The sequence below is a fragment of the Rhineura floridana genome, chromosome 7 (genome assembly GCF_030035675.1).
Source record: "Rhineura floridana isolate rRhiFlo1 chromosome 7, rRhiFlo1.hap2, whole genome shotgun sequence".
In the NCBI taxonomy this organism is placed as follows: domain Eukaryota; kingdom Metazoa; phylum Chordata; class Lepidosauria; order Squamata; family Rhineuridae; genus Rhineura; species Rhineura floridana.
The window spans coordinates 82,634,078-82,656,617 of record NC_084486.1 but is presented as its reverse complement, the minus strand read 5'-3'; the positions used below and the strand labels follow the sequence as shown (position 1 = coordinate 82,656,617).

At 39.6% G+C, this 22,540-nt stretch overlaps 1 protein-coding gene across 6 annotated transcripts in view; it reads right to left on the bottom strand.

Annotated features, from left to right (window-relative positions):
- Positions 1-8,601: 8,601 nt before the first annotated feature.
- Positions 8,602-22,540, bottom strand: part of STN1 (STN1 subunit of CST complex) — a 33,571-nt gene continuing 19,632 nt past the window's right edge. For 5 of the 6 annotated variants that reach the window (XM_061636086.1, XM_061636084.1, XM_061636083.1 and 2 more), the window contains exons 5-10: positions 21,740-21,910; positions 20,895-21,006; positions 19,382-19,547; positions 11,555-11,677; positions 10,321-10,393; positions 8,602-9,362 (exon numbers count right to left, since the gene is read on the bottom strand). In XM_061636086.1, the coding sequence (XP_061492070.1) occupies positions 9,205-9,362; positions 10,321-10,393; positions 11,555-11,677; positions 19,382-19,547; positions 20,895-21,006; positions 21,740-21,910 (803 nt within the window). In that variant the 3' untranslated portion in view covers positions 8,602-9,204. The remainder of the gene's footprint in view (positions 9,363-10,320; positions 10,394-11,554; positions 11,678-19,381; positions 19,548-20,894; positions 21,007-21,739; positions 21,911-22,540) is intronic. The other variant, XR_009764025.1, reaches the window with a different exon arrangement.

The window sequence follows — 22,540 nt, the reverse complement described above, 5'->3', positions numbered from 1 at the left end:
CATATGCCAGTGGTGGGTGGAGCCAGAGGCAAAAGCGGGTGGAGTATTCAATATAATTTTTATAATAGGCTAGCTTCTACACACAGTTACACAGCCCTCTGTCCTCCAGCCAGACAAGCAAGAGGCATTAACAGGATTCCAGGGCATGTTCTAGCCAGTCAAAAACACTTGGTGTGTGAAGCAGGGCCAGTGCGGGGTACAGCCTTGAGAGCGTTCCAAAGCCCAAATAAAGAGGCCTAGAGGAGGGCCACTTCTGGAGGAAAGTTTGAAGGCATTGGGCATGTTTAGCTTGGAGAAGAGACAATGAAGAGTTGTGCTGCTCAAGGTGCTTGACTTGCTAGAATAAGCCTAGCAATTTTATTATTCTATGAGGAACGCCCACATAACTGGTCATATTGTTGCCATTGGGTACTGTGATGTCAACCCCCCCCCTCCACTATTTACTTTTTATGGGCACTTGGTACTTCTGCAATATGTGTATGTGAGAATATTGTGTTAAATTCCAGTTTGTTCTAATTAGGCATGCCCAATGTCTCTGCCACAGAACTCTGAGGTATATTTTGTTGTTCATGAGTTCTGGAAGGAGTTAAAGTATTACCAGACTTTCTGTAATGTATGGAAACTCAAGACTGACTTTAAAAAGTCATTTTCATTGTACAAAAGTAATTTTATTTATTTAGGTGATTTATAACCTGCTCATTTAAAATCAATCCCACAGTGGGATACCACAAAAAATATAACTAAAGCAATCTAAAAAAATCAAATCACCACAACAAGAAATCAAAAATGAGCAGTCCTTCCTTAATGGATGACAGCAAGTCAGCAACGTACTCTGTTGTACGCAAATAACTTGAAGAAAATGGCTTTGCATTTAGCAGTAGGATGGAAATATGTAGCAAGCATCATTGCCGGCAGCCAAATTACTATGGCAAATTACAAACAAAGATATACAGCTAGCAGCAATGATATCACCTATGGAATAATTTCCATGGGGAGAATATGATTGTGTGTTCTACATCAATTAAAGCCCGTCTACACAGGCTTCAAGACACTGCTTTCTATGTAGATGGCACCTTTGGAACTCTTTTGGTGAAAAGCACTACAGAAAGTTGTGCAACTAAAATAATTATAACTAGCATTTTGCCAGAAATTTCTCTGTTTTTTATACCATTCTTCATCAATGAGAAAAGTATTACATTCAAAAGTTATCAAAGGAGGGATAAAAAGTTGGCAAAATTCTCATGGGTGGGGTGCAGGGTTGTTTTTTCAGGTTTATATTACTTTTGAGGGGACCAAGGGGCAAAGAGCAATTGCCCTTTCTTTCATTCTACATATAATCAGTGGTCTGCAGTCTGCAGACTTTCTAGGTGTCCAGGCTTCCATCCTCCTATGAGTTTTTTTTTCAGATCAGGAAGTGTAAGCATCCAGGGAGGCTGTGGAGTGCTAGATAAACGTTTACTGGAAAGAAAAAAAACCTCTATCATCTTCAGCCATCTTGCAACAATGTGGGAAGTTCAAAACTCTGTACCCACAGAAATTCTAAAGAAATTATAATATACCCAGAGAATGAGGCAAAAAAATATTCAAGTCTTTTTTTGCAAGGGAAGAAATGTTTTGAGAAATTGTAGGATGGATTTTAAGCACAGCACTACTCGCAAAGCACTGCAGCACAGAAAGAATGGTAAAGGTAGAGGGAAGTGCTATATACTAAAACTGGAGGCTGCTGCTGCTCCCTTACAGGTTGCTCTGGGACATTTACAGCCCCACCACACACAATTCATGTGGTGATCTTCACTGGATGCTTATTACAGGTAATTTTCCTTCTCATTGATTAGTGCATCATGATAATCAATGTGTCAATTGGCTCAAGGTGATGGAATCATCATATGAAAACATAGTAATATGTACCCATTTCCAGTTGCTGAAAATAGTTCATAACATTTCCCTTGAGTGCCGTGTTTTAACTAATTAGTATTGCTTAGAAGCCCTTTGCACAGATGAACTGTGCTCAACCTCTCTGTTCAAAAAAACATGCTCTTATTACAACCCACAAAGGATTAGCAGAATTGCAATTTGTGATTTATTCCTATTACCCTATTAATTTCATAAACGGGGAATAAATCCAAGAAAATGTAATTTATTTCCTTTTTAATAGAGATAGAGATATTAAGGGTAGTGCCAGGCTACCTCCCAACGTAGCAGCTGAGCGTGAGCTGAAAGCTGGTGAAAAGATCCAATGCCCAAAGCTTTAGAGAAGGCCAGCCACGTTCCTGTTGTAAATATGGGTATGTCTCAATTGCTCACTTCCGGAGGAAACTGCTTCTGTTGTTCAGGGGGAAGAAAAACAACAGATTTGTAAACGTCGGCACCCATAGGAGAAACTATGTTGGCTTATCCAAGCTCAGTTCTGATCACAAGCGAGTTGTGTGTGCACATGCACAGGAGGTCTCATTTGCCAGCAGCTCCTCTTCTTTGAGTTTCAGGTGGTCTTTGTAGTGCTGATAGGCTAAAACTTCTTGACTTGTCAATTGATAACTTGATCAGGAAATAGCTGAAAGAAAACAAACAAGGACAACCAGGCTTTCACTGTGCTGGTTTCACAGGGGCTATTTTTATTCAGACATTTCGAAGCCTCTTTAATACGTAGAGAGGGAAAGGTACAGATAAATATGCTCTATCAGCAAAGCCAGACACAACATATAACATGTTTTATATTGTTTTAAATTTTTAAATTGTGTTTTAAAAGATGTATTTTAAATTGTATTTGTTTTTAGTTACTGTAAACCACCCAAAGAGCTTCGGCTATGGGGCAGTATACAAGTATAATAAATAAATAAACAAACAACCTATTAGAATTCTTAACCTATTCTTATTAACCTATTAGAATTCTTTGAGAGTGTCAACAAGCATATAGATAGAGGTGATCCAGTGGACATAGTGTACTTAGACTTTCAAAAAGCGTTTGACAAGGTACCTCACCAAAGGCTTCTGAGGAAGCTTAGCAGTCATGGAATAAGAGGTCCTCTTGTGGATAAGGAATTGGTTAAGAAGCAGAAAGCAGGGAGTAGGAATAAACGGACAGTTCTCCCAATGGAGGGCTGTAGAAAGTGGAGTCCCTCAAGGATCGGTATTGGGACCTGTACTTTTCAACTTGTTCATTAATGACCTAGAATTAGGAGTGAGCAGTGAAGTGGCCAAGTTTGCTGATGACACTAAATTGTTCAGGGTTGTTAAAACAAAAAGGGATTGCGAAGAGCTCCAAAAAGACCTCTCCAAACTGAGTGAATGGGCGGAAAAATGGCAAATGCAATTCAATATAAACAAGTGTAAAATTATGCATATTGGAGCAAAAAATCTGAATTTCACATATACGCTCATGGGGTCTGAACTGGCGGTGACCGACCAGGAGAGAGACCTCAGGGTTGTAGTGGACAGCACGATGAAAATGTCGACCCAGTGTGCAGCAGCTGTGAAAAAGGCAAATTCCATGCTAGCGATAATTAGGAAAGGTATTGAAAATAAAACAGCCGATATCATCATGCCGTTGTATAAATCTATGGTGCGGCCGCATTTGGAATACTGTGTACAGTTCTGGTCGCCTCATCTCAAAAAGGATATTATAGAGTTGGAAAAGGTTCAGAAGAGGGCAACCAGAATGATCAAGGGGATGGAGCGACTCCCTTACGAGGAAAGGTTGCAGCATTTGGGGCTTTTTAGTTTAGAGAAAAGGCGGGTCAGAGGAGACATGATAGAAGTGTATAAAATTATGCATGGCATTGAGAAAGTGGATAGAGAAAAGTTCTTCTCCCTCTCTCATAATACTAGAACTCGTGGACACTCAAAGAAGCTGAATGTTGGAAGATTCAGGACAGACAAAAGGAAGTACTTCTTTACTCAGCGCATAGTTAAACTATGGAATTTGCTCCCACAAGATGCAGTAATGGCCACCAGCTTGGATGGCTTTAAAAGAAGATTAGACAAATTCATGGAGGACAGGGCTATCAATGGCTACTAGCCATGATGGCTGTGCTCTGCCACCCTAGTCAGAGGTAGCATGCTTCTGAAAACCAGTTGCCGGTAGCCTCAGGAGGGGAGAGTGTTCTTGCACTCGGGTCCTGCTTGCGGGCTTCCCCCGGGCACCTGGTTGGCCACTGTGAGAACAGGATGCTGGACTAGATGGGCCACTGGCCTGATCCAGCAGGCTCTTCTTATGTTCTTATGTTCTTAACAAACACATTCAGTATAATAGCACCTGTCAACCTAAAGTTTTCAAAATCATTTTGCGTGTATCCATGTGCTCTTGTGCCAACTGGCCAATGAAGTTCAGCTTAATTCCATATGGGTCCAGCACCTTTTCCTTTTGTTAAACTAATTTACGGAACCTGAGCAAGTCAAGTACCTTGCTAATGCATACATGTCCACATATCAGTATTTAAAACACTGTAGTCTGGCCAGCAAATGTCCTTCTGACCATCAATTTGTTATAAATGTTTGGGGGTTAGGCTCTGCTGTCCAATATGAGACAGAGCACTACCCATAACTTTGACAGAGCACTCTCAGCCTTGACATCAGATGCTTTCTATAGAAATTCTGTTTCCTTCTCCTCTCTTATTCCACTGCTCAGTTTTAGTAGCATCTTTCTGTTAGGAGAAAACTCATAATAGTTATCTGTGACTGCTACAACCAGCTCTCATGCTAGACATGCACGAACCTTGATTTAGCCAAAATGAGTTCAAAGACTAAAAAAAACAGTTTGAAAATGTCATTAGTTTAAAATGCATGAATGCAGCACAATCATGATAAAGATGCTCCCAGATCATGTCACTTTAGGCTGCAGGTAGCTCGCTGTATGTATGCTCCTGCCCTGGGAGGAAAAAAACTCATTGCACACAGAAAGATAAAAATCTAGGCAAAATGCTAGAGTAACCCCTTCTCTATATTAGTTTTTAAAATAATCATACTAATACATCAATAGCTTGCAAGTGCAAATAAACTTAAAAAAAACACCACAGAGCGTCTGAAGATGTGATCCCTTGCTGTTATTTAGACAGACTAGCCAAGTTAATTGAATGAAGTGATTACATACTGAAAATTCAGAACCTACCAAAACACAAATTTTGATTAATTAATATTAGGTGCCGTATTAACAGATAGGAATTCGTCCCACCTAGTCCACATACCTGCATTGTGCCATACATAGAGGGCAAGCACACATCTGGCCTATGGAAATGGTTTCTACATTAAGATAGTATTCCAGCAAGCACCAAGCTTAATAACATGAAGTAACTGAAACTTTTAACTAGCGGAATAAAACCCAAAATATTTGTCAAACATTCTGGAAAAAACTCTACATAACCTGGATATGCCGTGTGTGCAGAGGTCCTTTTGGCTTAGAATCTGAAGTTCAAAGTAGAGATGTGAAGGCCCGGAGGAAAAATGGAAAAACTAAAAACTGTTTTTTTCCCATTCTCCCCCCCCCCCCGCGAATGGACAAAAAGAAGCAGGAAAAAATGGTTTCCCTGCAAGTTTTCCCATTTTTTCCTGGAATTGAAGCAGTAGTCTAGCGTTGGGGGGGGGGGGGAGAACTGCCCATGGCCTCCAAGTTCTGGTCTTAAGGTGTTTGAGCTACCAAAAGAGAAATGACATTTGACCCATGTTTTTGCATGCCATTGCTTGAAACACTTACTAACACTATCCAGTTCTTCTCATAGCTTGTAGCTTGGTTTCCTGGTCACATCTCCAAACACCATCACCCCCCCCCCTCTGTTTTACAGTATATCATGGCCCAGATTCAATGTTAATAGGTTGGTTCAACCTTTCAATAAACATAGATCTTTATGGAATATAGCTGCAAGTTCCAACTGTTGCTCAAGTTTGTTTCAACAGCACCACACTGTGGCATATGTACATACTGGCAATGTCATTTTGTCATACTTCCTGAGATACCAGTGCAAGATACACATATCAGATCAACAACTTAAAAGTTCTGAGCTAGGAGACCTGAGATCTACTCTATGGATATCATGTTTGATATATTGTTTCATAGCTCCACTATTTCATTCCATGAGGTTCCCTTTTTGTGTGTGTAGAAGGACCTTTTTTTAAAAGAAAACATTGTGTTGCTAAGCTATAAAAGGGCATGTTCTTCTGGCACCAAGATAATGTGGGTGAGGGATGGGACATATTTTTGAATTTTTACGCTAGAAAAAAAATTTTTTTTCCTGCCTAGGATACTTCTATGAACAAAGGTGACAGATTTTGGAATGTTTCCCCTTTTTAAAGACTTCCTGCCTAACAAACCCCAGGTGCCAAACTGTAAAAGACACTCATTCCTTTGGAAGCTAATAGACTGAAATATTTTAAAGAAAAGGCACAGAATTTTTGCCCAAGTCACAGATCTACCACGTGTTCTACTTTACAGAGGACAGTGCTCTGTTTGAAGGCTGTCCAATTCAAGTGTGGGTTAGAGGTAAGGAATAATAAAAAAGTAGAGCAGGTGTGTTACCCATTAACAGTCAATGGCACATGGTCAGCAGGCACACTATTCACCTGGTGTCTTACCTGCTATAGTAATAATTTCTAAATTTTGTGCAAATTGGTGCATTTTTATTTACAAAAAAATAACTGGGCTGAATTCAGCTAAGTCCTGCTCAGAGTAGGCCCTCTTAAATTAATGAACCCCAGTTATTGGTCTGTTATCTTCAATGGGTCTTACTCTAAGTAGGACTAGCATTGCCTACCACCCATTATTTCTAAATTTGCACCTATACATATAAATGATCAAATTCAAATTTTAGGCAGAATTGGTGTCCTTTTGACCTCTTTCTTTGGCAATATATAATTGGCCACCCTAACCATATAGTACAAGGATGACAGATCTGGGTTTGCTTTACACATGTGGACATAACCGTTATGCCCCTACAAATAAGTCCCCATGGCAGCCAGAATTACACACACATGCACAGGCTTCTCATGCCAAAACCACAGAGTGCTGGAGCAAAAAAAGGCAATATCACTTGGAACAGAGCTGTTATCTGCTGGAGGCCTGCCATGAGGATGCATATGTTAAACAAGGCCATTTGTAGATCAAGAGGCATTCCAACAGCATTATGGAACAGGGGAGAGGAAAGGAAGAGCAACGAGGCCCAGAGTCTGATTTCAACAAAATATCATTATTCATTTTTAAATGAACAAAGCCATACTGGATCCAAAGAATACTTTACTCCTGAGCAGAGCTTGGAAAAGTTACTTTTTTGAACTACAACTCCCATCAGCCCAATCCAGATAGTTCAAAAAAGTAATTTTTCCAAGCTCTGCTCCTGAGCAGTTTCAGTGTGCTTTAGAATAATGCAGAAGGAAGATGTAATATGCAGAACAAATATATAATGTGTGTAATCTCTCTGTCACTCATTGCAAAGTCAAGTATAAATTCTTCTCTGTGATAGTTCCAGAAATAGTGCTCAGCTGGAAGTTTTCTCTGGAATGTTCTTCTTCTCAGGACCATAGCTTACAAGGCCCCATGTCTCCACAGCATTATCTGAATAGACTGGTGTCATAGTTCTGGGGCAGCCATTTTAAGGTTTGGAGGGCAGGCAACTTCTTGCTGAAAAAAAAGGGACAGTCTCACTGGAGCTAGGTCTCCTGTTTTTGCAGGACTCTAAGATTGGTTGCTCCTTCAACTACCTAACACATCAGTGGGAACACCTTTGGAGAACAGCACTAAGCTTTCTGGCACAGGTTATGTGCTACTGATGTGCTACTATAGGCCACACTTGCCTGTAGTCAGCTTGGGCTGAGTAAAAGGTTTTGGCCCTGCTAGGCACAATAGCACCCTTGGTACCATGCTGTTCCACCCAGACCAGACCCAACAGTCAGGAAGGGATGGCCTTCTGCACTGGAGATTAAATGGAGGGATACAACAGGTATGAAATCTATTTCTAGTGCATGAGCTGACCCTGTATAATAGAATCCCTGTAGAGCTCAGGCAAGTATTAAGGTTGCCTGCCAGGTGCCAGCCAACACTACAACACATGGCTAAAGTGATATACAGAACTACTCTGAAATCCAAGTATTCTAGTTTTTAAAGGATTCTAAGTGAGGGTGTACATGCTCCTGTTGTTGGTTCATTCTGGTATCATGAGTGTTATTTAATACCCTTCTCAGTTTTGCAGAAGAGGCATATAATAATTTGAAACTCTGTATAGACACGTGCACGTTTTAAAACTTTGGAAAGCTAGGCTGCGTAACTTTCAATTTTCACTGCCAACACACTATCAATTTCCCCCAAAAAAATAATAAATGAAATGATTGGAACCCAAGTTAAGAGAAAAACTACTGATTCGGGAGAACTTGTAACAAAGTTGATTCAAATAAGGATTCAGAATCCATACTACTCACTGATCCCAAAAAATGACTTAAGTTAATGTACCAAAAATTATTTATGCCAGACTGGGAATGTGGATATCTCAGTTTCTATAGGACAGAAGAGTCCGATAGCTGTATAGCAGACTGCTATTCCTCAAAATATTTCCTATATGCAGACAACATGTATAGACATATAAGCTCTGTTGTTTGGAGCACATAGAAAGCACCACTGGGAAGTATGTGGGGCTCAAAAGATTTATTCAAGAGACAGGAGGATCTAATTACAGAGATATTTTCAACATTCAACATACCATTAGAGATGGGAGCAATGTGATCTTTAATACAGTGTAACTGCCTTGCAGATTACCAGTGTACAGTTTATATATGATAATTGACAGAACATACATAAACCACACCCTGTGTAAGTAAATAGCTAGAGCTGAAAAGCCTGACAGGCTCAAAGACAATGTGAAAGTCTCAGGAAAAGAGGAGCTCTGTGAATATAGGAGCATTCTTTAGAGGAGCTCTCTTTATAGTCCTGTTTATTGGACTATGAGATCTGAATGCAAAGTCTGTTGTTCTGTCTTCTATCCAGCCACAAGGGGGCATTCACAACATGATAACTTTCTCTGTTTAAAAAGATCCCTGTGTTTTAGTGCCTGGAACATCAGAAGCAGAGTGCAATCTGAAACCTGGAGCAAAACAAAAGAAATAGGAATTTTATGACCCGGCATCTTCTAAATTATAAAGAGTAGGAACACCAAGTCCTTGATGCTGAAATATTCTTACTGCTCATGTCCAATGTATAAAATTTGGCTCCAGATGTCCACTTCCCTTGTTTTAAAAGACAGTGTAGTATTCTTCCATGGTAGTAACAACATCACTGTTGGTCTCCATCCAATCCAGCAGGCAACAGACCACAGGTTCAGAAACATAAGGGCTGTAGCTCTGCTGAATACAACTGAGAATGTGACGAAGATGGCAGCCCTTTTCAGCATCTACAGATTAAAGCAAAAGTGGAACAGTAAATGAGTGGGCAACTGTTGTATATTTCCACACATGCACATGACCATGGTCTTCCCTTCTTTAGAGCCAACCTGTATTTCCTAGAAATGCAACTTTGGCTAATATGGTATGCACAGAAATTTGGGGGGGGGGACAAAAAAATGGAATCAAGGCCAATGTATAGCCATTAATGAGAACACAAGACTAGATTTCACTAGCAGGTGTGAAGCTGTCCCCATGGGCAGGTGGCAAGCCTTGGAAAAATGCTTTGAAATAACTTGCCCAGATGCTGGCTCAGAAACATACCACAGCCATTTCTATTGCCGCATTTTTCTCTGCAGATGCCATACTTGAAGATACCATACTTGTTTCCCAAAAATTGGCAAAAGTTTTTCAAAAGATTCACAATGAATCTTCTGAATGAGAATCAGCATAAACCAAAAGCAATCTTATTTCATTACAGAAACCAGCAAGAAGGGCTGTTAAAATATTACAAGTCAGACAACATACATATTTACCCTTTCCTGCGGAAGCAATGACAGCTAATTCCACTTTCCTATGGTATCTGAAGGTTACATTTCCAAATAGCTAGAATGGGGTTGGGCAGTGGTTATGATGAGAGACCCTTAATTCTTCTAGTTGGGGTAATCTTTTTAGCCCTTTTTGTTCAGGTATCTAGCCCCCGTATGTGCAGGGGGAGCACTCTAATTCTTTAGCTTGGGAAGGCTCTCTACTTGCCTTCCTTGCCTATGTTGAGATTTTGATGTCTTATAGATGGTATTGCACTGTATATTTTGCTGCAATATGCTGTCCACCTTTGAGCCCAAATTTGGTATATAAATAAACGATAGTAGTAAGAATAATATTTTGTTATCTTTATTCATTCTCAAACAAAATCATTCCCTATTTGTATAAGCCTGTGTCTGCGATTAGGGAACTGCCCAAACTTACATTTTGGCCTCTTGCAATCAGCACTGATGGCTTCAAGGGTCATCCTGTGCAGTTCTTTATCCTGTTCAGTTACCTAGAGGGCACAGGAGAAATTCTTAAAACCAAAGCAATGTACATTTATGGTATATGAAACAACGAGAGTCAGGTTTACAATTACAGACCACTGCATTTTCTTAATATTGGAAAGGAACATTTCAGGCTATTTTCTTCAATATGCAACAAGATTCCAGTCAAGCCCATCTTAATATATGACATGGGTAAAGTCTGTGTCTAAACTGAATGCCAGGTGCTGGGAATCACAAGTGGGGAGAGCGTTGTTGCACTCAAGTCCTGCTTGTGGTCTTCCCAGAAGCATCTGGCTGCTCACTGTAAGAACAGGATGCTGGACCAGATGGACCTTTAGCCTTATCCAGCAAGATTCTTCTTATGTTCATAAACGTTGTACAAAATCATTCCAGATGCATCTATCATAAATACACCTACCATGTGTGCTAGCCCATTTGCAATGGTGGCTGATGCCCACTGGGACTGGTAGGGAAGAATGCAGATAGGTCAACAGTAGGCACAGCCAGAGCCAATGATAGGCAGAGCCAGCAATTTCTAGTTTTGTCCTTATCCTTATCTGTGCTGAGTTCTACAAAGGCAACCCTGATACTAAGGGGAAGGAAGGTGATAGTGGCATTCCAAGATTAGTTGTCAGATAAGAAAGCAGACAGGTGAGCCTGGCTGAGGATTGCCCCACTTGCCCTAATGGACCAACCTCTACTGTCCATTTGTATTATTATTATTATTATTATTATATTTATATCCCACCCTTTCTCCCAGCAGGAGCCCAGGGAGGCAAACAAAAGCACTAAAACTTTTTTTGTTTGTTGTTATGTGCCTTCCAGTCAACTACGACTTATGGCGACCCTATGAATCAGCGACCTCCAACAGTATCTGTCGTGAACCACCCTGTTCAGATCTTGTAAGCTCAGGTCTGTGGCTTCTTTTATGGAATCAAAACATCATAAAAACAAACTTTAAAACACATTAACACAAAACGTCTTCAAAAACATTACTTAAAAAAAGCTATCAAAACATTGTATAGGATTTGTTAAGATTTGTCTTCATTTGTATGCAGAGTTAGCATGCTACTGATATGCTCCGCATGTAAGCTTATTTAAATGTGATGGGACATGCAAGGGTTTTACCTGTGGTCCACAGTATATATAAAACTAGGCCTTAGACTTACATAATACATATCCTTGGGATTCTTTGATTTCTGGAAAAGAACACCCTTTTTTTCCAACACCTTTATTGCATCTGTGAAGGAGTTCCTAATCAGTTTGGAGGAGGGGCCCACTTTGGAATCCGTCTGAATGGGAAAAAAAGACAAAAGAAGGCACAAAGGAACATGCAAGTCAGATGTGTTTTTAGGTTATTTGGGTCTTCATAAAGCACTCAGAAGCCCTTTCCTTCAAACAGCAGCAGAAGTCTTGCTGCTGAGATTAAAACAACTGAAACAAACCTTACTCCCAACAACAGAAAGATGGTGCTGCCAAAGTAATTACCTCATGAGACACCGATCCATTTTTAATATGAAAAGAGAAATGAACGAAAGGATCTGCAAAAGGAGGGACAGGAAGAGAGAGCTAGTTACTTGCTTTCATCTACTGCATCAATCTTGTCTGATGATAATTAAGAACATTATCTGTGTGAGCTGACATCAGGCTCAGCTTGGATAACTCCTGAAAGAGAACTGCTAATGGCAGACTTCTTAAGACTGACAGAAAAAGCACAAGAAGTGGGTGTCAGCTTGAAAGTAAAACCAAGGCGCTTCTTGAGAAAACTTATGTTTTATTAACTTTACCCCTTGCCTTACAGGCAGTATTGGTCCTCTTGTGCATGCTTGCACCTCAGCCCACAGAACTATGATTCGGATGATTACAGATGAAGTTTTCCTACTGATGGGCTAATCCATCAGTTTGTTTGGTACAGAGGATCTGTCTCAGATTTGGGGAAGGGGGTGTCTGCACTCGAGTACATACCATGTGCCATTGGTTGAGTACCCTCCTTTGTTTGCTTACATTATTATATAACCAAGGAGCTCACAACAGCTTATACACCCACACTTCTATCTTCACAATCACCCTATGAGATACGATAAGCTGAATGAGAAAGAAGTTCAGTGTCACTGTGTTCGCATCATGGCTGAGTGAATTTCAACCAATATACCCCTGGATTAAACCCAGCATTCTTGATCAGTCTGGCCATAGAAGACAATTGTGGTTATATGTGGTGGTCTGCAAAGAGATTTGACCAGGGGAATGGGGTGGGGGGAAAGCAGCAGGAAACAAATATGCACAGAACATAGGATGGTGGAGAAAATTCAGATCGGAGGTCATATATAAAGGAAATTTCCAAATAAAGGTAGTGTATCTATGACTATGGAGTAACCAATGCATTGGGAGTTTCTTCTTCTTGGATTTCGTGCAGAGTACAATAGGGTTACATTTTAAAGCAGATACTTTGGGCTAACCTAAAAACAGCTTGCTTAAACTACTTGCTGGAAATATCAAGATTTTGCAGTAGTTTTCCTCTCCTCCTTCTCTAGCTGGGGCAGGTCTAACCATGGTGGAACGTCATTACTCTCATACTGTATTTTGCTTTACAGGCACAGGGACGGCATGTGAACATTTGCCATCTCCTACCTTTTTACAGAAGCATCTGCTGCTGCTCCCAAGTTTTTCTCAGCATAGATTGCTCACAGGTCCTATCTTTTGCTCTTCACATCCTTTGCGGGCCATGGCTTAAATCAGGGATGACTGAAATTCCTAACCATAAATGTGTTCATAAGGCCAAGAAACATAAGGGACACTTAAGCACCACTGGGTCCCATCATTAAATCAGGCTTCAGCTTTCTTCAAATAACCTTTATTACCAACAGTCCTCATTCATTCCTTCTCCTCTGAGATTCTCCAAAGCTCTACTCCCTTACCACTGCTCTTTCCCTTCCTTAGACTGGCCCAGGATCTTTGGAGACCCATCTCTCTTCAGTACTATTTATATTGACATCACTACATCAGTTCGCATTTGGTACAGCTAAGTGCCACAGTGCAAACCTAAAAGCTCAGATGTGCATTGCTAATCTTCAGATTTAATGTTGATGAGCAGGAAAAATCCTGAGCAATCAGGCTGTAAGGCAGGGTTAGCCAATGTGATGTCCTCCAGATGTTGTTGGACTATAACTCTCATCAGACCCTGCCACTATAGTAATTGGTGATAGATGATGGGAGTTGTAGTCCAGCAACATCTGGAGAGCACCTGCTGTAAGGGACCTACCAGTTCAGTCCTCTACCTGTGGACAAGTTTTTCATGTTATTTCAGTGAACAGGATTCTGCAGCTTCCCTAAGCAACTTGGTACAATGCCCAACTTCTCACTGAGTAAGGAAGTTTCCCTTAACATATATTGTAAAACCTGCTTTCCTGTGATTTAAACTCACTTCCTCATCTGTGGCAGTAGAGAATAATTCCTTTTTTTAACATCTGAAGATTGCTATCAAGCCAGACCTTCCCTTCAGTCATCTTTTCTTCGGAATAAAATGACCTAGTTCATTCAATGGTTTTTCCTTTTTCTAAACGTTACCCTGTCCTCTTACATTTTTCTGTTCCTTTCTTAAAAGGCATCTTCTCTTGACAAACACAGGGGGAAAAGGAGGTTAATTTAGCAAACAGTGCAATCCTATGCATGTTTACTTGGACATAAGTTCTTAGTATTCAATGGGATTTATTCCAGATAAGTGCATACAGAATTGCAGCTTAAAATGATTTTTGTTTGAGAGTATCCCCATCTTAAGGCCTGGGCTACTTCAGGGTTCCATTGACAAAATGGAAAAATAAAAAGTGTCATGATTGTGCAAATATCTGAGCACCAGAGAATTGACCTAAACGCTTAAAAGACTTCATGCTCAAAGTGTGTCAGTATTGTCTTTGAAATAACAGAATAGGGTGTGGATGACAGAAGAGTGAAAAAGGGTTCAAATTACAAATGATGTAGTTAGAGGATTTACTGCAGCTAGCAATTTGATAACTAGTTGAATGGAATTACGGAACATTCTGCAGAATGTCTCTGTTGCTCATCTCAGGAAATTGAACACGGTATATGGTAAAAAAATGGTTATGCATTTCTGTTCAGGAAATGACACAACTAGAAAAAAAAAAGAAACACACTCCAGTAAATGAAAGAAGTGAAAAAGAGTCTTTAAGATGGAGCTATACTTTTCCCAAGCATCTAAGTGTGCAGCATCCCAGACTGTGCAAAGACATTTCTGTCTTTAAAACAAAGACTAAAATTACAAAACAGTATGGATTTTGGAGGGGGTGGAGACAAAGAGGAAGGAATTCTGTTGATCACCGCTAATGTCAAACACGCGCGCATATGCACGCACACACTCCTAAGTGCCAATGACAAATCATACATTCCATATGGCAGCAGCAATGGATGTACTATTAGGGATTGACAAGGGTTGAGAATATTCACATTTTCTCCAAATACAAAAATGTGACACCATATAGTTGCTGTTAAAATCAACAATCCTCTAACAGAAATGCCAAAGGAGGAAGATGCCCGAATAATGTAGAAAGGAAGAAAATAACTATATTCCTCCAAGGCGCGGTGGATGGGAAACCCATAACCCTCTGCAGATTATTGGACTCCAACTCCCCTAGCCAGTATGGCCAATGGTTACAGATGATGGGAGTTGCAGTCCAGCAACATCTATAGAGCCACAGGATCGTATTTAACGTAGCACTAAGGCCAACATTCTGTTAGTGCAAGGAATTCTCCTTGAGCAATGGGACATTCTTCCCCTCCCCTCTCCCTGAATGCCCCCTAAATCTGTTCTGAGCTTTTCCCCAACCCTCCATAACAGATTTAGGAATGGCACGGGACATGCATGGGGGGAGGAGAGGAGGGTAGGTCTCATTGTGCAATTATTTGGTTGAATACTGCCCACATGTTCCCCACCTCTTCTATACAACTGACTGTTTGGGAAAGGCCCTCAAATCAGAAAATCATCTGAGAGGAAGATGGCCACAGAAATCATTATATGATATGCAAGATCAACATAATTTTTAAAAAATGAGGCAGCAGGTATTGCTTTTATATATTATGTGATGGGCTGGTTTGAGAGACAGCTTTATGGTATGTGAAACTATCCAACACCTTGACATATGGAATCAACTCTCTACCAGAGGAAATGTGGTTTTGCCTGGTGTGCTTGGGAAAAAAGGAAAAACAGAAGCCAAGTAAAAAAGAAACATGAATGTATTGGGGATGTTCAAAGAATGTGGGAGGATTATACAGCCACAAGAGTGGCTGTATACTATAGCCAGCGTGGATTTTTCAAATTCCACAATGTTAAATTGAAAATACCCCCCCCATGTGCTCAGAGGCATGTTACCAAATTCTTCCAAATTACACAGCAAGTGGATTGGACTGTGAAAGACCAACCCAAATGGCATTTGCATTTTGACAAATTTGTAAGGCAGTACAATATCTCAGAGAGGAGGTCCGGTCTCCTGCTCCCCTGGTGCATTCACTATAGCTGACCAATTTCCCTGCTTTTTAAAGTTTGATAAAAATATCTGTGGGCTATAGGTACATTCTCAAACCGCAAGGTTTTTTGCCTATTAGTAAATATTATTCACAATTTTACCAATGGGCTGAGGAATCTTACTTTAGTCACACAGTAAATGTATAAGTGAGGTGCGATTTCAGCCCAGCTACTCCAAGACAATAATGAAAGATTGCACTAGCTATTATAATTACTCCATCTACAGGGCAGGGGAAGTCAAAGGGGACGGCATGTGGTTGTAGCAACCCTATTGCCTTGAGTGACCATAGTAACCCTTAACCCACTGAGCTGAATATCTTTGGGGAGCCTTCAACTTTTACCAGAATTGCAGCTGGTTTGAGAAGACAATTCCTTCTCTGCTGTTTAGTACTTTTTCCATTACAGTCCTGTGCCACAGACCAGCAGGGTTCTTGTTCAAATCCAGGCCTATTTGCTTTATTAAAATTCAGTGACAAGCATTTCTTTTATGAAAACAAATGGTTGCCAGGAAGCAACCACCAGGAGGGAGTTCGTAGAATCCAGTATGAATGGGAGGCGGGTTTGTTACTTTAATTCAGTGTACAGTTTTGGAAGGATTAAAATATCCTCCTACAGTGCTGAGAATGTAAAACACATACTTAAGCAAAAACATAGCTAGGCACAAACATGACGCTTGCCAAAAGAACTCTTCCTCCCCCCCCTTTAGATAAAGGAAAGGCAAGTCTGAAGTTAAAGAGACACAGATTTATATGCAGACATTCAGCTTTATTTGTAACACTACAGAAAGGATTTTAAATAACTCTGTATGTTCAACACAGATTCTCAACTGGTGTAGCTATACATGACTTCATATGCACTGAAGTTATGCAAATTTGCACCAGGTGCATATCTGGCTGCTGAGCCTTCTCTCTGCATGCTATGAATCTTTTATAAACAAATTCCTATTTAACCAGAAGCACAGAGACAGACAGAAATGTTATGCTATTGAAAAAACAGTCCAAATTTCAAACAAGCACTTGCTTTATGTACAACTCTGATTCCAGTTAGAGTTTGGGACTTGGAATCTCCTAAAACCCCACCCCAAGCTTTTGCTCTGAACAGGCTGAAATGTCTAACAAGAAGAACATATAATGTAGAGCAGATGTTCACATACTCTGTATAATTTCCTACAGAAGGTCCAACCTTTTTAATTTGGTGGCCCTCATTTGTCTTGCTCTTGATTAAGTTCAGAACCATCTCGTCCTGTCACTGAACTGATCCATTATCTTCAACTGACCTCCCACGCTCCATTATAACTCCTTACATGAAAGCAGTACCGTAAGTTAGAGTTTGAGGCTGAAAGCTACTGTTAAGTTGCATCATTTAGTTTGCTTTGTAGTTTTTTATTTTGCTGTTTCTTACATTTATTATAATCAGAAACAGTATATAAACAAATGCATGCACATATAGATATATCTGTATTTATACATCTGCATACATAAGAATGTCATATTATACTGTGTAATACGTTTTACATATAGCAACAGCAACCACTACAGAAAAATATGTATAATAAGTAACAGCTAGTACTTAAGACTTATTATAATTCTAACTTATCTTTGTAGAGTTCCTAAGAAAGTATATCGTTCAAGCTATCTTGTATTTTGTTGGACCAACACATAATGAAGAAACTCATTTTTTTAATAAATTAATTGGTAGATTACACAGATAGTTTGTTGTGGGACACGCCTCCATAGCCATTTCTAAGCGCTCCCATTTGATTTGATAGCTGCTAGGTGATCAATCAAGATTCATAAGGATATCATATAGCTTGCTCATTGCTTTGTGTCTGATGTGTAGTCATCAGTGTTTCAAATTCAGTTTTGTCTCAAGATAGGACCAATATTTTGTAACTAAGCTGTTGGCTGTATTTCTTAATTGCAGGTGTTGAAAAAAAATATACAGCAAGCTGGTTGCATTTCCTTCAATATTTCAGTGTAGGATTTAAACATTCAATTCACAAATAATTTCCCTATTTAAATTAAATTGTGAGTTTTATATAAATATATATTGCCTAAGAAAGTTTTGTCTTGATTTCTTTATTATAGGTCATAGTAGTAAGCAGAGATAGTCCAAGACCCAGTTTTCTTTTGAATGTGTTCCAAACATTAAATAAAATTTTAATGTATGGATTTGTTTTTATTATCCCTTCATAAAAATTACTGCAATATTATAAAGGTGTTTTTAATACCAGCTGAAATATTAAATTCTTCTAAATTAATTGATCTAACTGGTTGAAACCAAACTCTCAGGTGGGAAAGAATTGTAGCTTCACAGTATTTTTTTCAATACATGAAAATGCTAATCTACCTTTTTTTGTAGATATAAAAATACTTTTTTCAGCAACCATTTATTTTTCCCCCTTCCCAGATAAAATTTGCCAATATTTTCTGCCATTTCTCAAGTAAATATGGAGGCACGTGTACTGCTATATTTAGAAAAAGAAATAATATTTTAGGTACAACTGTCATCTTTACAGAATCAATGCTTCTTATCCAATATTTTTTTAGAAGTGCCCAACAATTTAATTCTGCTTGTTTTATAGCTTTAACAAGTTTGCTCCCTTCAGAATTCACAGCATACACTTTTAAGCTGTGTGTGAAATCTGGCATTTCATCCCATTTCCTGAAAACTGAAGTTTTCACTACCCATTTAGAAGTCAAGTTTCTAGTCCTCAGGATTAGACTCAAAAAGCTGAGGGCATATGGGCATTGTTTGCAGGATTCTAGGTTAAAAAAGGTAAAGATGTCCCCGCACTTATAGTGTGAGTTGTTTTCAACTCTTAGGGTGACGTCTTGCGATGTTTACTAGGCAGACCGTATATGGGGTGGTATTGCCAGTTCCTTCCCTGGCCTTTCATTACCCTTCAGCATATGCGGGGTAGCTTGCCATTAATTGGAGGAGGTTTTGTTTTCTTAAACTAGCAGCTATTACACACAGTCTAGTATTTTGTTCAACATTATCACTAAATATTCTTGAGTGATCTAGGATACCCCCGCCCCAGTTGTATAGTGGCAAATTCAGAAGTGCAGGGTGCCTTCATGACAGTCACAGCCATGCCTCCCCCCTTTTGCTGCTGGGTTGAGAATTAGATCCTTGTTAATGCCTTCTCCCACAACAAAAGACATCCCTAGGGGTATTAGCTACTGAGAAGAGTCTTCTCAATGGCTGACTCACCTCCTTTCACTCTGATTGGCTCCAATCAGCAGGAAAGGACAAGGAAGTACGTTAGAAGACTTTTCTCAGCGGCTAACACATTCCCATATCATGCTAATTGTCTCATAAGACGCTGAAGATATAGGGACCCTGCTGAGACCTTGCTACCAAAAAAGTATAGGGTCTAAGACCCTCCCAAGACCCTGGATGACTATGCCCCTGTACCCCCTCAATGAATCCAACTCCCTACAAAATCACTTTTACTTACTTGCTCAGCAGTGGTCCCTGATCCATCCTCCTTGATCATAGATACTAAAGGCTCAACTGTTTCCAGCTCCTGTTGATAAAAGCTCTGAATCTTGTTCTTCAATAGGAAGTCTCTTATACTTTTGCTCAGCACAGTGATGGAGTCCAATGTACCTGCTGCACCTTGGCTGGAATCAGCAGTAAATAGATCAAATTAAAAATGGGGAATATATTGAAATATATTGACCAAAATAAAATACTATCTAAAACTAGATAGTTAAATTTAGTTAACTATGGCTGCAATCCAATACACACTTACCTGGGAGTAAATCCTATTGAACCCAATGCTTCAGAGTAGACATGTTTTTGATTGCAGTCTACGTACTTAACTAGATTTTCAGCAGTGCTGAACATACAGCCACTATAAGGCCAAGTCTACAATGGACCAAACCTATGTGTTGGTTTAAGATACATTTCATAGAAATCAGAAACACAACTGACATCTGAGATCCACAGAAAGCTTTCGGATCTGGATGGCATGCATGCATGATCACTGTGCAAATGTTTGGAGTGGTGTTTGCACCAGATCCTCCTGTGCTACATCTCCCTTGTTTCAGAGTGTTGCAGTGACATAACACTAGACTTACTGGTATGGTTAGACTACACATGGCCACTTCTCCACACATAAGGTTCTAAGGTTTCAATTGGCTGTGTAGCTCATTATGGTGTGTTTATTTTTTTGTTGTGGAAAATTGGGTTTACCAGAACTGGATTTGGGGGATGACTCGGTAGTTGGGATGAACGCAGCCCAAATGCACAGGATGAGGAAAGAATACCAATTTCTCTGCTTGTGTTTGTGATCTCGAGGTGGAAAGCCAAAGCGTAACATTACTGCAAGTATCTCAAGTGCTATGAAATGGGAGCCAGGTTACCATACAAGTCTATTTCCCAGTGCTCTGAACTCCTGCAAAAAGAAACTTTTTACAGTGTTATAATTTTTGTTAGTGTATATGAGTACTGTTTTTGATAGGACAATATTTTTGTAGTGTCCCACAGGGCTACATGCCAACCGACATCAGGCAGGTGCCTTCACTGTATTCCTTTCAGCACCTGCTTAAAACATTTTTGTTTAGGCAAGCCTAGTAGACACATAGATGTTGATCTGTTTTTTTTTAAGTTAGTAGCTGTTTTAAATATGTTTTAATTACTTGTTTTTTGTTTTATTGATAATTAATATTCTCTGTAAACTGCTTAGAGGTTGTTATTTTCAAGTGGTATATACATTTTATTAAATAAATAAATAAAACAAAATACATCTTCTTGATAGTCAAGGTTTTTAATAAGGCTTCTCGTCTGACAGAAAGTTCAAGACTGTCCTAATATGTGCTTGGTGACTGAATCTGGCTGTCCCATTCTATGGCTCTATCCGTTCTAGACATCACCAGCATCTACTCCTCCTTCATCTGATGCCAGCAACTCCATTTCATATCCTACCCTTGGTGTAAAACCTATCTTCCTGAATCATCTGCACTGACCTCTGTGCCTCTTCTTGGAACTGGAATGGCTTATCGTAAATATCTCTGTACAGACGGGGGAGTTCTAGCATTCTTGAAATCTGAACTTCACACATAGGGTCATCAACTTTATCTGAAAAGAAATGAAAAAGAAAAAAAGTACAAACACATTCAAACTTGAGCTGCTAGTTGCCTTTCATTTATTTCTTACAATTATGTATATCCCACCTTTCAGGACATTTGTTGTTTTATTTGATGTATAGAGTAGATGTTATTTTAGGCATTTATACACTGCTTAATCATTAGCATTTCTAAGCAGTGTAGATAAAAATAAACTAAACAGAGATTAAAACCATCAACATTCATCATAAAACCAAACAGAAACCTGAACGCTACCCTAAAATGCCTGCTAGATTAAGAAAGTATCTGTCATCCCCCTGAAAAACAGCAGCTGTCTAATTTCAGTTTATTTACAAAATCCCAGATTATTCACAATTCCAGAATACCAGGCCTACTGTATACCCTTTTTGGAATTTAGTAGGTCCATAGTACAAGGACAACGAGAGGCCATGCTACTTTTTGCATTTGAGTCTCTCAAACGAGGCATCTAGAAAGCTAGGGAGCCCTGTTGCCTTTTCCACTGAACTGTGCAAGCTGCTGGTATAAAAAACCAAACATACATCCAACTGTTGTACATGGTCACACACAGGAACATGCAACACAGAGCATGAATCAGAGACACAAAGTGACCCAGATAGGGCAGGGGAAAAAAAAAAGGCTTGGCACAGCCAGTTGTTCAGGTTACAATTATGGGAGCTTTAAAGGTCAGGATAAAAATGCATACTACTGAATGAGTAACTACTCACAATACATGGAGGCCTTGATTTCTCGCTGCTGTCTGTAGATCCGAATACAACCACGGACTCTGATTATATCACCAATTTCCAGCCTCGTTTTTTGGCAAATTGCTACTTGTAGCTTTCTTATTTGTTCAACTAGATGTAGGTCACTTGAGGTACGTGGATGAGATTCAAATTCTGTGGAGAAATAAACATGAACTACATTTGGAATACAAAAGATAAATGGATTTTCTCAAATATCATGACAGATACTGCACAAAATACCATATTAAAAGGTAACTTCACAAGGAAGGGCCACAGCTCAGTGGTAGAGCATCTGCTTTGCATGCAGAAGGTCCCAAGTTCAATCTCCAGCATCTCCAAGTAGGGCTGGGAATGCACCTAGTCTGGACTCCTAGACAGCTGCTGCCAGTCAGTGTTGACCATAGTGAGCTAGATGGACCGACAGTCTGACTCAGCATAAGGCAGCTTCCTCTGTTTCTAAGGAATATTACACTGTCTTTCCCCACCCTTACAAATTGCCATGCTCTAAAAAAGTAGATGTGTAGATATAACATTAAACAGCACAATTAAAGAAGACACAGCAATAGGACAGATGAGGAGAAATGAAATATATTGAAGTTCTGCTTGACCACAAGTTGTATTCAACTAAGTCCTACTCAGAGTAGACCTACTGAAATTAATGAATCTAAGTTAGTCATGTCTATTAATTTCAATAGGTCTACTCTGAACAGGACTAGGACTTTGTTCTGCAGAACAGGCACTGTTACAGGTGCCACAAAATACTCATTCCACACTTGTAAGAAA